At 35.3% G+C, this 16849-nt stretch overlaps 1 protein-coding gene across 1 annotated transcript in view; it reads left to right on the forward strand.

Annotated features, from left to right (window-relative positions):
- The window catches only part of LOC121869981 (catalase-like), a 31014-nt gene extending 18217 nt beyond the window's left edge, over positions 1-12797 (forward strand). The window contains exons 8-10 of the mRNA XM_042371649.1: positions 1174-1383; positions 3366-3518; positions 7670-12797. Coding sequence (XP_042227583.1) covers positions 1174-1383; positions 3366-3518; positions 7670-7888 — 582 coding nt within the window. The 3' untranslated portion in view covers positions 7889-12797. The remainder of the gene's footprint in view (positions 1-1173; positions 1384-3365; positions 3519-7669) is intronic.
- Positions 12798-16849: the final 4052 nt, after the last annotated feature.

A 16849-nucleotide genomic window follows, 5' to 3' on the forward strand; every position in this document is an offset into this window, starting at 1 on the left:
AACAGCAGATATAAGCCAGTCAGTACGATATGTTTGTGACCCAGAGGATAGTCGGAGGTAGCATACCATCAGAGGCGTGCTGGCATGTTGCAGCTCTTGTTTAACCAGGAATATTTTCATGGAAACTGCCTCTATTTACAGTGGTCCCTCGGTTAACGAGCGCCTCGGTTAACGAGATTTCGGTTAACGAGTTACCTTCCATAAGATTCTAAACTTCGGTTAACGAGCAATCCCTCGATTAACGAGTTTCTTACGAGCCGACCTCCACATGTTTTAGCTTGCATTTGGTGGTCCACCAGCTGTAGTAATAGTCCGCCAATACAGTAATCGGTTCGAGGGCTTAAATTCCTTACCCTTTTAGTAAATATCAAGAAGTTTATACTATTCAATAATTTTAAAAGTTTAATTTTTAGTCATTTTAACAATTATTGAACATAATTGAAGGTAAGGTCACTAGTTTGTGGCACGCCATCCAGCCTGCCAACACAGCATACAGGCGTCAGTCTTTATGTCTTTTCAGTGGAGGTAACATCTTGCTTGAGACTCTCTTCAGCTAAACGCTTTTTTTCTGTGTTCACAAGCAAATTATTGGTCATTTTGAAATTTATTTTACATATTGACAATATATAATGCAGTGCAGTGTTGATTTAAAGAAAATACTGTAATCTTGAATTACACCAAGAGAACTAAAATTTTATGGGTGAAATGGTGCCATGGGGTGACTTCTCTTCCGCCCCAACGCCTTCTCTTCTCCCTTCTCCTCCACCCCCATTCTAATTCCCATCATCATCATCCAAGAGCCTTCTACATACACACCTCAATGTAAGTGTACGTTACTACCTTTTTTGTTGAATTTAGGCAATTTTCGGTGAGCTGGAACCAATTGCCCAAAAACCCATTGAAACAATGGTTTCGGTTAACGAGTTTTTCGGTTAATGAGTAACCTTCTTGAACGGATTGTGCTCGTTAACCGAGGGACCACTGTACATGCATTATTTGTATTTAATGGGTTATAATTGTATTCATTTTACAGGTTGGGTTGGGTTTTATTCAGATTTCATTGCAAAATTAATGTGGTTCTGAGTTGCAAACAAAACGACTTAAGAATAGGGTCCAGGAATGTAATAAAAGAAATTCATTTTCATGTTAACAATTTTCTTCTATCACAATCAGGTGGAACAACTAGCTTTCTCACCAGCCAATTTGGTGCCAGGAATTGAGCCATCTCCAGACAAGATGCTGCAGGCTCGACTTTTCGCCTATAATGATACCCATCGTCATCGTCTTGGAGCCAACTTCACTCAGATCCCTGTGAACTGTCCCTACCGTGCTCGTGTCAAAAACTACCAGCGTGATGGTCCCATGACTGTTGATAGCAACCAGGTAAGTCACAGAAATTGGAAATTAATAAGTTCAGAACAGTTTTAGGTTTGGGGTAAAATAGTGATTTGTCAACTTTACTACACTTTCAAGGTTATTCCAGAAAATGTTCAGTATATTAAGCTGACCCAGTATAATACCTCTTGACACAATCATGGTTTAATTTTAACCAGTTTAGAATATGTTATATGGTGTCATTATGATTGTAAGGTACAGTACATCAAATTTCAGGACACATATATCTGAAATGTTGTAAGACCTGACTTAAAATATTCCAGTTCAGTGATTGTATTCCAACAGAAAAACTTGGGGAAGAAATTTTACTCATGTCCAATGTTGAGGCTAACGATTGGGATGCGTTCCTGAAAAAATCTATCGTTAAGCCAAATTAGAGCTAACCGTGGGATAATGATAAATAATATCCTAAACGAGGGGTAACAAGAAATAATATCCTAATTATTTCGCCAATTTGTTGACTCACCACCCAGTACCAATCAGAGCGGGTGAGGGTGAACTATGTTACTGTTCAACTTGTAATCTCGGGTAAATATAGTTTGGATTTTTCTTTTTCTGTTACATGCACACTCAATCGTTCATACACCACCTGGTTGTTAGGTTAGATTAGCAATAGTTCTTACACTACAATATTCTGTTAGTAATATTCATTATGCCTCAGTTTATGTGGTGAAACAAAAATATTCTAACCAATTAGAAAATAGCTCTTTAGTGTGACATTTGGCCAGGGCTGTATAAATCTTCCCATCCTGAGGTGAGGTAATTGTACTTGAACCCAAACTTCACCTGTTAACCACTCCTTCCCAACACATCTGAATATCAATAAATAAACTTGTGGTCTCAAAAGGTCTCGAACAAAAATTGAAGACTAAATGTATCCGAAACCAAAATTGAGACCTAAGCACCAGAGACTTAAGATTGAGACCTAAGCACCAAAGACCGAGATCAAGACCTAATCACCAGAGACTGAGATCAAGAATTAAGCACCAGAGACTGAGATCAAGGCGTAAACCCTCAAGCTAGCTGTGAATTTGCTGTCACTAACTGGCTTGCAATCTCTCTTGAGCAACCGAGCTTGAATTACCATCACCTCAGCATTAATCATTGGACCATTCAGTGCAGCTTCACACTGTTGTATGTTCATAATCCAAATTTTCAAAGCATCCTCCATTTCTTGGTATTGCAGTGGCCTTAAATGCTAGATGGTTTTGGGTATCAATGTCTGAATATATGTTCCACAAGTCTTGTCATTTTCAGTCTGATGCAAATTGTACCTTCATTTACTCCATTTTGGAATATATCAACTGATGCATTTACTCCACAACGATTAAGTTTGTCCAAAATTTTAATTTATCTTCAAGATTATACATCTATCTCTTCTCATTCTCACTTGAACTGGAAGCAGAAGTTGCTGCTGCACATTTAGACATCTTGGTAAGTAGGGAACATGGTAAACTCGAAGGAATTTAGGAGTGGGAGTGAGTGACCCTGTGATTTGAAAGCAGCTAGAAGAGGAGCAAGCATCCACTACTTTGAGTGAACATTGATTAAGTGATGCTGTGACTGCCCTCTGGTGAGCAGCTATGGAAGTTTGTGGTAGTTAGAATGGTGCAATGCTTGATTGTAAAACACTCAGTGTGACTTTTCCACAAAATAAACAAATTTCCTTTTAGTAAATATATAGTAAAAGGCAGTAATTTAGGTAGGCACTAAATAAAAAAGAAGCATAAAAATTTGCAAAATAAAGTTACTAAATTCATTTGAAATGTAGCAGATTAACACATGACAAGAAATACGAGACACCACAACTCCCAAGAGGATGGCACTGAAAATTAATTTTTAAGTATCTGGCAACCATTGATTGCCATTAGTGGCAATGGTACATAGTATTATTGGTAGACATGGAAATATGCTCTTCAGTATTGTAACAATGCCTTTTCCTCTATTAACTGTTTTAAACTTTTTGACAGGAATGTGCACCCAACTACTACCCAAACAGTTTCTCTGGTCCTTGTGACTGCAAGAGCTTTGGGGAGAGCAAGTTTACTGTGCAGGGAGATGTTACTCGTTACAACAGTGAGGATGAAGACAACTTTACTCAAGCTGGCATCTTCTACAAAAAGGTAAGAAAAAAAGTTGTGGTTCTCAACTGTGCTTTAATTTTTTTTTATTCAAGAGTGCTGGAATTTCCATGATTGGTTCTTATGTCTTATATTCTGTAGAGTGAATGAATTATCAAACTCAACACACCTGGAGTTATAGCCTCACTGTTCCCCTCAACTAATTTCATCACGTTTTTATCACTTTTGTCAAATTAATTACTAACCCTAATATTGTTTATACAATAATCTCCACGCTAGCCAAAATAATTGGTGCAGAGTGGTTGTGGGATTGAGAGATTTCCTGGTGTGGAGATTGTTTTCTTATCCCGGGAAAAAATCACACATCTCTATAATTTTTTGGGGTACCAAGAAAGTTTTCCAAGGGTCTAAACTACGCTTCTCGCACAGACAGACACAGAGTTGTACAGTATTTATACAGTACAGTATATGCAAACACCACTGTAAATGTACAATATATTGTAAATAAACAAAGTAATGTATACTGTACTACTACTGCACTGTATATACTGTACTCACTTACAGTATACATACTATATCCAATTTATTACTAACAGTGGTAGGTGCATCAATTTCAAGTACATATAATAAATCACACTAATATTGTTTATATAATGAAGTGGCACAGTACATCTTGCTATTCATGCACACATACAATGTTTCTTATTCATGTTTAGTAGTATTTTATGGTATGCTATTGGACAAAGCGGGACGAATAAACTTTTCTTTTGTGCACGGGAGTTATCACAAAGCGTCGTGGGGGATGCCAGCTGTTCACGGTCTCACGTCCCATGTGTAGTGACACTGTTGCCAAATGATAGTGCAATATTTTTTCTTTAGTTAGTAATAGTCTGACCTCACAAATTCGTGTCTGAGAAGTTCGTTTTTCTGCAAGTCTGTGCGTTTTCATGATAGTTCCCCAATTACCATGTTTATCACTTGTTCAGGTGCACAGGAGAATTTTTTTTTATTAATCATTATACTACTCTAATATGGCTTAGAATTAAAGAAAATACAAAATTTTAAAATAAGAAAAATGAAGAGTATGAGTGTTTTTGTGTGGGAAGTGAAAATACGTATGAATTGAGGCAGTGAGCTGTAACTGTGTTGTCGACTCGCTAGCCCAGCAGCCATCCATGCTTCCTCACCCCCCTATGTGACATCATGGCATACACAGTGCAGCTGCAGGCACAAGTCTCTGAGTCAGCTGGATGTCTGTCTGGCTGAACTGTGTCATATCGCCCATAGGATTGTATGCGTGTGGAAGGAGTTTTTTTTTTTTTACATAAAATATGTGTTATTGTATTTTATGATCACTTTTATAGATTATCATAGCATTTTTTTTTTCTTATTTGACACATGTCATTTTAATTTGTTGAAGTTATGCTAACCCTTCACTCACTAAGTCATTTAACTCTGCTGAATCACATCGTTTATATATTGGAATAAGTGTTAAAGAACTGTTCAATAAATATGGCATTGGAGTGTAAGTTTGAAGCAATAAAGATTAATGTTGTACAATTAGATTAAATTTTTTAGCAGATGATTAGCAAGTTTTCTTATGTTTTTAGTGCTTATCTGGGCATGGTGGGAGAACAATTAGCACGAATTTGCGAGGTCAGACTGTATTTTTGTATATTCCTCACATTTACTTGTACTGTATATATTATTTTATGTACAAAGAATAGGTCCTCTGGGCGATGTGACACAGTTCAGCTGACTCACATTGAGGAAGGGAGAGATGCCGTTACAGCTCACTGCCTCCACACACAAACGTTCACTTCCCACATATACACGCCCATGCTTCTTGTTTTATATATACATTAGAGTATTGTAATGAATTTTCCCCTCAAACGATCACAGACAAGTGATAAACACGGCTAGAGAGTGATGCTGAATGGGTTGGCTCGTACAAGAGTGAGACCTGAGTTTAAGATCACGTGTTACGCCACACCGAGATTGCGTTGTCATATCTCGGAATATTGCGAGTTATGCAAAAAAAAATACAATTCAAATAATTTACGGTTGAATGTTTTACTGCCATTCTGAGTTATATCAAGTTATTAGTAATCAAATTTCAAATTATCAATGGTTTACTGTACCGTATCTTCTATTTAGAAAATTTCCCCAAGTTATTACCGATTTTGCGTGCAGCTGATAAAATCCACCTATGTCAATACACCTATGAAAATGAATCAAGGGTGTTCTAGCACTTGATTAAATAAAAGAAAGATTATGTTTGAGTTATTTCTCCCTTAATTTTTCTGCTGCAGCTGTGTCAGCCAATTTATAGTGTACTGATAATTTGAAGATGCCCACCTCATAGCTCCACAGCTGAACTTAGTGTAGATTACGATATGCAGCAGGCATGGACAACCCGCGGCCCATGTGTTTATGCCGCCCGTGGAGTGATTGAGAAATGCAATTTAATGTGGCCCGTGGTTCAGGTTGATACAGCCAGTTTATGGTGAATAAAGCACTTTTTATTAAAAGAATAATCTTTACACTACGAAAATATAACAGTGATAAGTACAGGTATGTATACCCCCCTGTAGTCAACAATATAAAAATTTTAACTTGTATATATATATATATATATATATGAGAGAGAGAGCAAGATATGTGCCTATAGATTATTTCATTGTACAGTAGAAGTCCAAAAATCCGGACTGCTTGGGGATTGGGTCGGTCCGGATTTTCGGATTCTCAGGCAGTACTTTTAAAATTCAAATTTAAGGAGGAATAACGAAGAGATGGACAGGTACATTTTGATAGTTTATTCATTAGCAAATATCGCATGCTTCATTTATCAAAACGAGCAGTTTTAAAGAAAAAGCTGTGAATTCTAGAATTTTATTCTTAGCCTTTTTTATATCATAAATTGTAGACTTTCCAATGTCGTATGTTTCCATTAGAAAAATATTGCTCACACCACGTTCTAGTTTCTTAATTATTTCAAGTTTGTCACTCAATTTCAACGTGTTCTTCTTTCTCTTCACACAACGAAGTTTATCTACTTTAGGAGCCATTATTATGGGCTTGTACAGTACTCTGTAAATGGATTCAAAATTACATACGTTGTCACAGTTTGATTGCTCATTTTAAAGTGGCGACTGCGTGGTCGCTTGTTGTCACTGTGCAGCTGTGGCGCTCATGCATGCGCACATACACAAAAGCCAGCTAAAAAAAAATTTGAGTTTTCGAAAAGTCCGGATATTCAGGTGGTCCGGATTTTTGGACTTTTACTGTAGTTCCCCATTTGCCAAGATTACCGGTAATATTGCCATTATTCCAGTGGGGTGTGTCTCATTAGTAAGAAAAATGCTGTAACTGTAGGAAAAATCAACGTATTCAAAGACTGCTTCACTCATCTTCTGTTAAATGTCAAGAAACATTAACATTTTACTCTAAAAAATTATGATGGATTTGTTTCATAAATGGGAAAAAGACTGATTGTAAACTGGCAATATCGTAAGGTGAACACGACAATAAATTGCTTCCCTGTCTATACTAATAAAATATTAACATTGCTTTTGTGTTAGGTAGGATATTGATTTTGGTGGGTAGGCCCTCACAAAAATACCTAAATTGTAATGCGGCCCATGACTGAGGAAAGGTTGCCCATGCCTGGTATACGGGATGATAACTCGGAGAAGTGGCAGTTAAATTAATAGTTGCAATACAGACAAAAATACTGTACTGTACGTTACTGGAGAGGATACTAAGCAACTGGCTTTAGATTAACCAACCAAGGAATTTTATCCAAATATGCATTCAATGCTTCAAACATGGAGAGGTGATAAATATGAATAATGTCAATAGTATGTTTTTATGAAGTAGAATACATACCGGTTAGTCATAAAAATAAAAGGAAACTTCCAAATTCTTGAGGGTTGTGTTGTACGGTATTATTGGAGTGAAGATGGATTGACCGTGATAGGTCCTTAGTAACTACCGGTATAAACTCACTCTCAGAGTTGAATGTTGTCTCCTCTGCTTCACTATGTTCCTGAGCTTACTCTCCAGAAAGCTTATGGCCATTTTATTTTTTGCCTTTTTTCATCAATAAATATTGTGCATAATATACAGTACAGTAGTATCTTGATAATAATGTACAGTGGACATTTTTAACCTCATTTTTCTAATTGCTACAGGTGCTGAATGAGGAGGAACGCCATGACCTTGTGGAGAATATTGCTAACCACCTAATTAATGCACAGGAGTTCCTGCAGGAAAGGGCCATCAAAAATTTTTCACAAGCATGTCCAGAATATGGTGCTGGCATCCGTACAGTTCTGAACAAGCTCAAAAGTCAGGCAGCTTCCAAGAATACTTCAATCTCTGCTGCCGCAGCCTCTAATGCCAAACTCTAAATTGTGGCTCAGACCATTTCCTTTGTTACTAAAGCTGCACATTTTAAGTTGTTTTTCAAAGTAATTGAGTATCAGGACTTTGTTTTATATATATATATATATACAGTATATATATATATATATATATATATATATATATATTTGATATATTTGATTCATTGTGTAAGGGTATTCTTGCAGGTAACCTTTGATCTTTTATTTTTCCAGAATAGTGATAGTTTTTTTTATGGTACCTGTATATTATTTTATGAGTAATGGAGAAATACTAGAGAATGGATCAGGGACATTACCAGTGTTGGGTTATAACTACCCAATTATTATGATAACATTCAATAGATTTTATGAAGAATGAATGAAGATGTATACTACATGTTAAATACCTATTATCCCAATGATTGTTAATAATGTTGTACAATAGCAAAAAAAAAATATAAAAATGTAACAATTATTAATACTTGATTCTTTCCACACTTTACTTCTTTGGTACAGCAGGTAGTGACTAGCTATTGCATGTGTGTAATAACCTGGTCAGCCTCAACTCAAGAAATGTTTCACGTTGGGGAGATTGTTAGTGTGGTAAAGGGTAGACAGTATATGATTGATGATGGTAATGATACCTTTAGGAATATTCTATACAGATTAAATTTTATGATAGGAACAAATTATTACTAATGGTATTCTCTTATTCCTTGGCTGTTTTTGTTTAAGGATTTGTTACAAAGGTTTTCTATCCCCAAGAATATGATATTCTTTACCTCAGATACTTAAACTAGTTATTCTAGTTATTACCAATGTCATCTCTCTGTTAGGCTGCTCAAACTACATGTCAAAGAATTTTTATCCAAATATAGAGAACCTGTCTGGTCATGGCCAAGTGTATCAGTAGAAGGAGCAATGGGATATATATGGGATGATATCCCTAATATGTTAGCAGCGAAAGGCTTTCATAGGTACTGATCATACAATACAAAGAGTGGATTACATAATGGGTCTACATGTCATATTTTGTGCCAATATTCAAAGGTCTTTAAGCACCCCTAGTTCGATAGTAATGGATTATTGATTTCTTTTTGTTTACACTGAACCCCTATGCTACAGGAATTCTGGTTATGGAAATTTGCCCTTACGGACAACATAAATCACTACCACTAAAATCAAGATATGGAATGTAAATTGGCCCTTATGGTATTTTAAGTAAAATATACAAATTTAATCACTAAATGCAAAAAAAAAAATAAGAAATTCTAAAAGTTTTGCGCACATCATTTACGTTGGTGGCAAGCTTTGTTTTGAATCTGGGAGCACGTCAGTTACAGTCTGCTTCTGTATCTAGCTGTTGTTGTTCTAAGATTTATCCTCACTGATGTGCATTTCCAATCCCCTCAAAATGTCTACAAAAAGGCCAGCAATTTCAAATGCAAGTACTGTACTACACCTAAACAAGCACGTAAAGGAATTACATTGGATGTAAAACTCGATATTTTAAATCTCTGGTTAGTAAAACTCATGTAATTTTATGTACAGTATTTACTCTTACTGTATAATAAAATTTCTAAACTATAATTCAAGTGTTAAGAAATGTACATCTCCAATTATAAGTGCATTTTTATTACTTGTGTTGACTCCAAAAAATTTCCGTATAAATGCATCTTTACTTTTAACATGGGAGTACAGTACAGTATATGTGCAAAAATAATTTGCACTACATCCATTCCATAACACAGGGGTCCAGTGTAGTAGTTTTCTGTTGTTACTGGCTAATGTCTCTAGGTAAGTAGTGGTTGGGTTTATCAGTGTTCTCAGTGATATGCAGTGTATAGAAAGATTGTTTTCTCTGAAATTATAAATACACTGCAGTTATCACTGCACAACTTTGTTGTAAGTTAATTACTTGTCAAACCAGTCATCTGAAGATGGTGTATCTCCCCAGCCCTGGCTGACTGCATGGACAAGGTTATGGAGATGCATCCAGACACCTGGTGGACAGTTGAAACATACCCACCACTCAAAGTTACTAAGAACTCGTTTACAATTCTCCAACAAATGATCAAGCTTCTATAGCAATTCAGTCAAAATATAATTATTTTTTTACAAATTGGATCCCCAGTCATATGGATTCATTGGAAGGGACTTATTTTGGTGAAAAAAATTCATTCATCCAAATGCCGTACAGGTATACCTCGCTGTACTGTTGGACACATGTTGTTGAATGTCGGTCACATGTTGTTGAAAGTTCCTTGTTAAGTGAAACAACGTACAGTATTGTACAGTGAACACAAGTTTGCCTTAGACCTAATGATAGAAATAGTGACATCTTGGTCAAAATTTTCTAAAAAAAAATATTGTTAACTTAAACAATATTGCTATCATTTAAAATAAGTATGTCAAGAAGATAACATTGACCAGAGATGGTTGAGGAGACTACATACAGAGGCCGGCTGGTGCAGGGAGCGATGAACTTATTGAGACGAAGTGGCAGGATTACCTGTCTCTTCATCTATGGATGTACGTTTAAGATAATGGTAAAAAAGTTGGTGAACAACTTTCTTCTTGTTTGTACAGTTCCTTATAGCAATTACAGGTGCCCCACTTTAAGCACATACCTTAGTTTTGTCCCTTTTCTCACAAACTGTTCTCACTATTTGGTAGGTAGGACAACTGTTCAGACAATGTAAACCACTTGTTTGCCAGCATTAGAGCACCTGAGAACATATAATTTAACCATGAGATTAGAGTATGATTTTTTTCTTGACAGAGGCACAAACCTCACTTGCTGGGCATTTTCCTCTCAACTTATTGGGTTTTGATCTATTGATCATGTTTTTACTTGTCTCTTAGCAAATGAACTCAAATGAATATGGTACTAATGGCTAGATTGATGCTAGAAAGGGGATTTGGTAATTGTTAGCAGTGTTAGGCTACCCAAAGTAGGCCACTGTTGCCGTGTTCATGTGTCATGAAAAATATTTTTTTTCTCCAATTCCTCAACAACCCACCTAGTGAAACAGCATATAGCAAGGCAACGTAGAGCGAGGTATAACTGTATCAAATAGTATGTAAACTTCTTAGCATCTTGTAAATGAGTTCATTCTCAAACCTATGATTTGAAATAAAAAAATATATACTTGTATGTATTAGTTTGCAAAAAAGAAAAAAAAAAGGAAATACATTTAAAGTTACTTTTTTAAGACTACTTTATGTTGTAAACAAACATGCAAATTTTATGTCAATCTAGTGAAAAGAAGGATTATATTACAGTACTATAGAATATGGGGTAACTGGTGGAATAAATGGACGGAAAGTTACTGTACATCAGAGTGGACGCATCTTGGTACGTAAAATACACCTAAATATTTAGACCAGTTGCACCAAATGCTGTGAAAATCTCTGAAAACTGGCAGCTGAACTGATAATACAAACTTTTGATTTCTGGATTTAGAAACTGACAGTTACGTCAATCATGATATCCTTCTTTGGCTGGATGGACAAAAAAGAAATGCACATTTTTGAGGTTGTTTTATTTTTATAATTATTAGTTTAACACAAGGAGTTTAATAGGTTCTAAGGATATATTACACATAAATTTTGCAGTTAATTTGGGAATAGGTGCTTAGGCTGTGAAAACAAAATGCAAACTTGTTAAACATTCAGAATGCTTGCTTTGGGATGCTTTGTCCAGTTTATTTGGGCCATTTAATGGTGATTGTTCCACTTAAAGGAGAACTCCAGAGGAAAATTATATAATAAGGTGCACCTAAAAGCTTCAAACCTTATGTTAATTAAATATACTGTATTCATATCCATAAATAATGAAATAACCACTTGAAAGACAAACTCTGTCAAGCATCCAACAAACCCCCAAATGGCTGTGACATCACTGTAAACATTATGAAGAAGGTGTTGTTAAGATGTTAGTCATTTTGCTTCTGCATAACAGTTTCCATCTCCAATTATTCTAGATCATTGTACTGAAGTTACCGATACTGTATATTAAAAATTACAATTTAAGAAATGGCATCTTAAGAAGATTAGGAACCTTCACTGATTTCACTTTATTAATAATCATCAGGTAAAATAAACATGGGTTCCTAATCTTCATGAGACCCACAAAATCTAATACTGTACTGTACAGTATAGTACAATACAGTACAATATATTTTAAATAGATCAGTTCTCTACTATATTGCATAAAATATAAATTTACAAAATTAGGCATCTGACAATGATCATAGTGGAGTGTGAACGGTGAAAATTGTGTGCTTTCTCAACAAATGTAAGAGATGGATTAAATGTTTAGGTTGCAATATACTGTTTAATGCCCATGAAAATTTGTGTTGTATTCATTAATTTTGTAGAAACAAATTTTGACTTGTAACTATCCCAAAGCAACTATAACCCCTTCATAAAGCTGCTGTGAGCCTTCTAGATATAATTTTTTTATGACTTCAGGATGTCTTGTCTTTAGCAAATTTCTGGAAAAAAATTTGTTTGCTTTTTAATTGTTTGAACTATTTTTTCTTCAATTTTTTATTAATTTTTGTTAAAGTACCAATGATATAAAAAAGTATGTGATTGGAGTTAACCTTTAAGGCAACAAAATCATTTAAGTACAGTACTGTATTTTAATGAATAATTCAGGTGTTATTGGCAAGTTTTCAGCGCCTGAATTGGTGCTATATATTTACTGTTGAAAATGACAACAATATGACAAACTACTGTACAGTATGTCCATATTAAAATTTTGTTACTCAGGTTCATTGTAAGATTGGCATTTACATGATAAAGGTTGTATGTCGGTGTGATAAGACAGCTAACTTTTTGCATTATATATGGATTGGAAATGGTATATTAACTGGAGCATTGTTGTAAAGAAATTTCAGGTTTATAAATATATTCACCAACATATTCATCTTCTGCAGTTTACTTATCCCCACTTAGTGTTTCCCATTTATTTACTTATTGTAGCAGTGTGATCTATCAAGAGACTACCTGAGGGCTTATAATCCTTAACAGGAGTATGACTGTAACCAGAAAATACCAATTTCCCCATTTGTTAGAATAATTGGTGCAGAGCATTTCCAGGTATGAAGACGAATTTCCTCATACCGGAAAAAATCGCATATATATACAGTGGGGTATGCTATAACGAACGGATCCTACTACGAATATTCCTATAACACGAACGGTTTTACCTATGAAATTGAGAATGCTATAACGAACGAAACTCCTACAACGAACATTTTTTTTTTTTTTTTTTTACTAATTGGGTTTTTTAATACAAGTATTAATGATATTCTTTATTTTAGGGGTTTGGATGCATATTTATGCACTTTTTTACAATTTTTACAATTTTATATTATATTTTTCAGTGTTAAGTGGTTGTATTTGGGGGCCTGGAACGGATTAATCCTATAACAATCGAATGCTATAACGAACAAGGTTCTAGAACCAATTAGATTCGTTATATGTATATATATATATATATATATACACAGCTCCTCCCCGACTTACGACGGGGTTAGGGACCCAAATCCAGGTCGTAAGTCAAAAATGCTTAAGTAATACATAGAAAATCTAAAATGGGTGTCTCCTTTTCTTCTCAGCACCACAAAACTCTCACTTTTAAGCTTGCCAGCCTTTTTAAAGTGAATTACAAACAAAAATTTTGTCTGTACTGACGTTGGGACTCGAAAATGCGTAATTTGACAAAATTTTGGTACAACTGAGGCAGATCGTAAGTGTGGGTGGTCGTTAGTTGAGTAGGTTGTAAGTCGGGGAGGAGCTGTATATATATGTATATATATATATATATATATTTCATGTAAATCCACAATGAAAACGTGGATAAGATAAATCTTGATAAAATCACACGGGATATATATATATATATATATATATATATATATATATATATATATATATATATATATATATATATATATATATATATATATATATATATATATATATATTCTCTTATTGTAATGATGTATGAAGTTTCAGCGAACAAAGCTAACCATTTAAATGTGTGTGTGTGTGCAGTATTTACATAATCATTAAGTGCCATAAATATTTTGTGAGAAGTAAAAAAAAATCTAATGTATTTAAAATATTAGTCACCCCAGTTAAAGGTAATTATAGTTTAGGTTGGTTAGGTTTCAATTTCTTCGGGATGTAATTTAGAAATTTCAAAGTACTATGGCATTCTTGATCCGAAAGTATTCAGTTGTGAGTCTGCTTGCAATTTAAAATATTCTTATTCAAAACCTTAATTCAAACTGTAAGCAGTCTAAACACCTCCAACAAATTAGCCTCGCGGATAAATACAGTAGTAATGTATAGTCGGGGTCAAAAGTTCACTCCCTCCCAAAATGAAGTAGCATCGACCCTAAACGAGATGCAATAGTCCGGGTAAGTCAGTTCGAAGACTCATTCCCGTGATTCAGTCTCACCACGGAGAAACGAACTTGTCCCCGACTAAACATCAAAACCAAGTTAGTCAAATATCTATAAAGTGCTTATGCAGTACAAATTTTCCTACTGTATTATCAATTACTCTGTAACAAAAACATTGGCGGGAACATTCAACAACCGATAACCTTTAACATATTTAGAAACAAAAAATAAATAATTCATAAAATAAATGATTCATAAAGCCGAGGGAATATAAGACTATAATACCGCCCTGCAAAAGTCTCTCGGACTCGGTTCATTTGTTTATATGAATGTCTTATTAAAACAATCTACAAGACCAATTAAGGCTAATACCTACCCCAACACCAGCCAGATGTGAGAAGCAGACAATAATAAATGTTGCTGCCACGGGATAAATAACACATATGAAGACGAGGGGAACAAATCAAATATGGCGCCTTGTGAACGGGGAACTCATTCAACTCAGTCTCCCGATATTCCCCAGACATTCGATTTCTCTTTTATGCCCCTGCTATTAATATAATGATAAATATTATATTATCTTAAAAATAAAAACATTAATTAGTTATGGAAAATGCAATGTGGCGGTAAAAGCGACATCCGACAGGGTAAAATTCAAAAGCTAGGAAAGTTTTGGTAATGTTTGCTCTTATGCAAAATGTGGAAATTTGGGAGAATGGAGGTACTGTAATTACATCACATACATAACCGCGGACGAGTTCATGAGCTACCCTACATGCAGTTATTATTTAAAGGAAAAAAATCAGAGCACATGAAAATGTTTGAAATCGACTTATCAGAAACTTGGATTAGTACATTTTGTCTGTTTGAATGCAAGGAATACAGGCTAACGCATACGTCTTGCTCTGTATTTATGAATCGCAGTAAAAAAAAATTCTGAGCATCTCTGGGTTATTTGAGTATGTTTTATACAGTAACAAAAAACGTAACCGATCACCCAAGCGGCTAGCAGGGCCAATTAGTGGCGAAGAGAATGAAGTAAACTTAGTACAGTAAAAATATGCTATCAAACAGAGGAATTAATGTAAGTATATATACGAAAATGTGAAATATGGTAAATTAATTAAAAAGGTTAAGGTGGGATGTCCTTATAGCTAAGATCACATTTTTTTTCACGTTCCAGCTATACCGCCCTTATTGTTTTTCTAGATCCAAATAAACAAATGGATTGAATGGGTGGATCAGGAGTTGAGGTAACAGGGAGATGAGTTGACCGGAGTTTGAGTTGGTAGGCGGTTGGGGTGACAGGGTGATGGGTTGACAGGATTTGAGGTGAGAGGGCGAAGAGTTTATCTCGGGTTGAGTTTACAGAGGTTGAGCTGACAGGGGTGGAGCTGACAGGGGTGGAGCTGACAGGGGTGGAGCTGACAGGGGTGGAGCTGACAGGGGTGGAGCTGACAGGGGTGGAGCTGACAGGGGTTGAGTTGACCGAGGTTGAAATAACAAGGATTGGATTGACGGGGGAAAAGTTGAGAGGGGGGTCGAATTGATAGGGGTTAGGGTGACCAGGTTCAAGTTGGCGGGGGTGGTGTTGACCAGGGGACAGTGGGGTTGAATTGACCAGCCACCATATACATCTGTTGCTATTCTGGAAGTGCTTAAAATAATTTGGTAACACTGTAGGACTGCAGCTCCGATAGGTGTTCAAACTTCGATATTGTTTTCGCATCTATTTTTTTTATCTTAGCCTTTCTATTACTTCTTCTGTATCCCCGAAAATGTAATATTATTATCCTCGTGGAGGACCCCTGAAATAGAATGACGTCTCTGGCAATGCTATATGATGCTGTTACACAAATATACTATATATGCTGAGTCAGAAATATTCTCAATCTTTTGTTGATACCCACTGAGCTAGCAGGTGCAGCAGTTTTTATGCTACATATGTACTGTAGTTCCAAATAGAAGTTCCTCAACACTAGCAATATCTGGCATCATTCTGGAGGATTATGCCGGGAAGGGGGTTGGGGGGTTTCAAAATTGACTCCGATTTTTCTTTGTACAAGTATTAGTCAAATGTTTTATTATTATTATCATTATGATATTATTCGTAATGAAAAGCACAGATCACCAATTACCCAAAGACTTACAGTGCAGGCGTGGAATAATATTTTTTTTTTATGAGATAAAGGTTGTTGAATACTTGAATAGCGTACCCTGGTCAACGTAAAAAAAGTTTTAACTTTAAAAAAATCATCAAGATTATATTATAGTCTATTTAATTTTATCGTACATAATGGAAATGAGAGCTAAGTTATAAAGAGTTAGTGGTTTGGCTGCATGCTGGCTCCTCTAATGATTGTAATGTCCTAACACATTTTTTCTGCAAAAATAGTAACTTTTCACAGTTTTACAGTATTTTGAATTGCCGTTATGGTATATAGTTTACCGAAATGATAACGAAGTTTGTCAAGTTTGTAAATTTAACTTGATGATAGAAGGCCAGCTTTCAATTACTGTATTAATCACGCTTTTAAAGACAAAATTTGCGAAATAATTCAAAAA

The sequence above is a fragment of the Homarus americanus genome, unplaced genomic scaffold (genome assembly GCF_018991925.1).
Source record: "Homarus americanus isolate GMGI-L3 unplaced genomic scaffold, GMGI_Hamer_2.0 scaffold14467, whole genome shotgun sequence".
In the NCBI taxonomy this organism is placed as follows: domain Eukaryota; kingdom Metazoa; phylum Arthropoda; class Malacostraca; order Decapoda; family Nephropidae; genus Homarus; species Homarus americanus.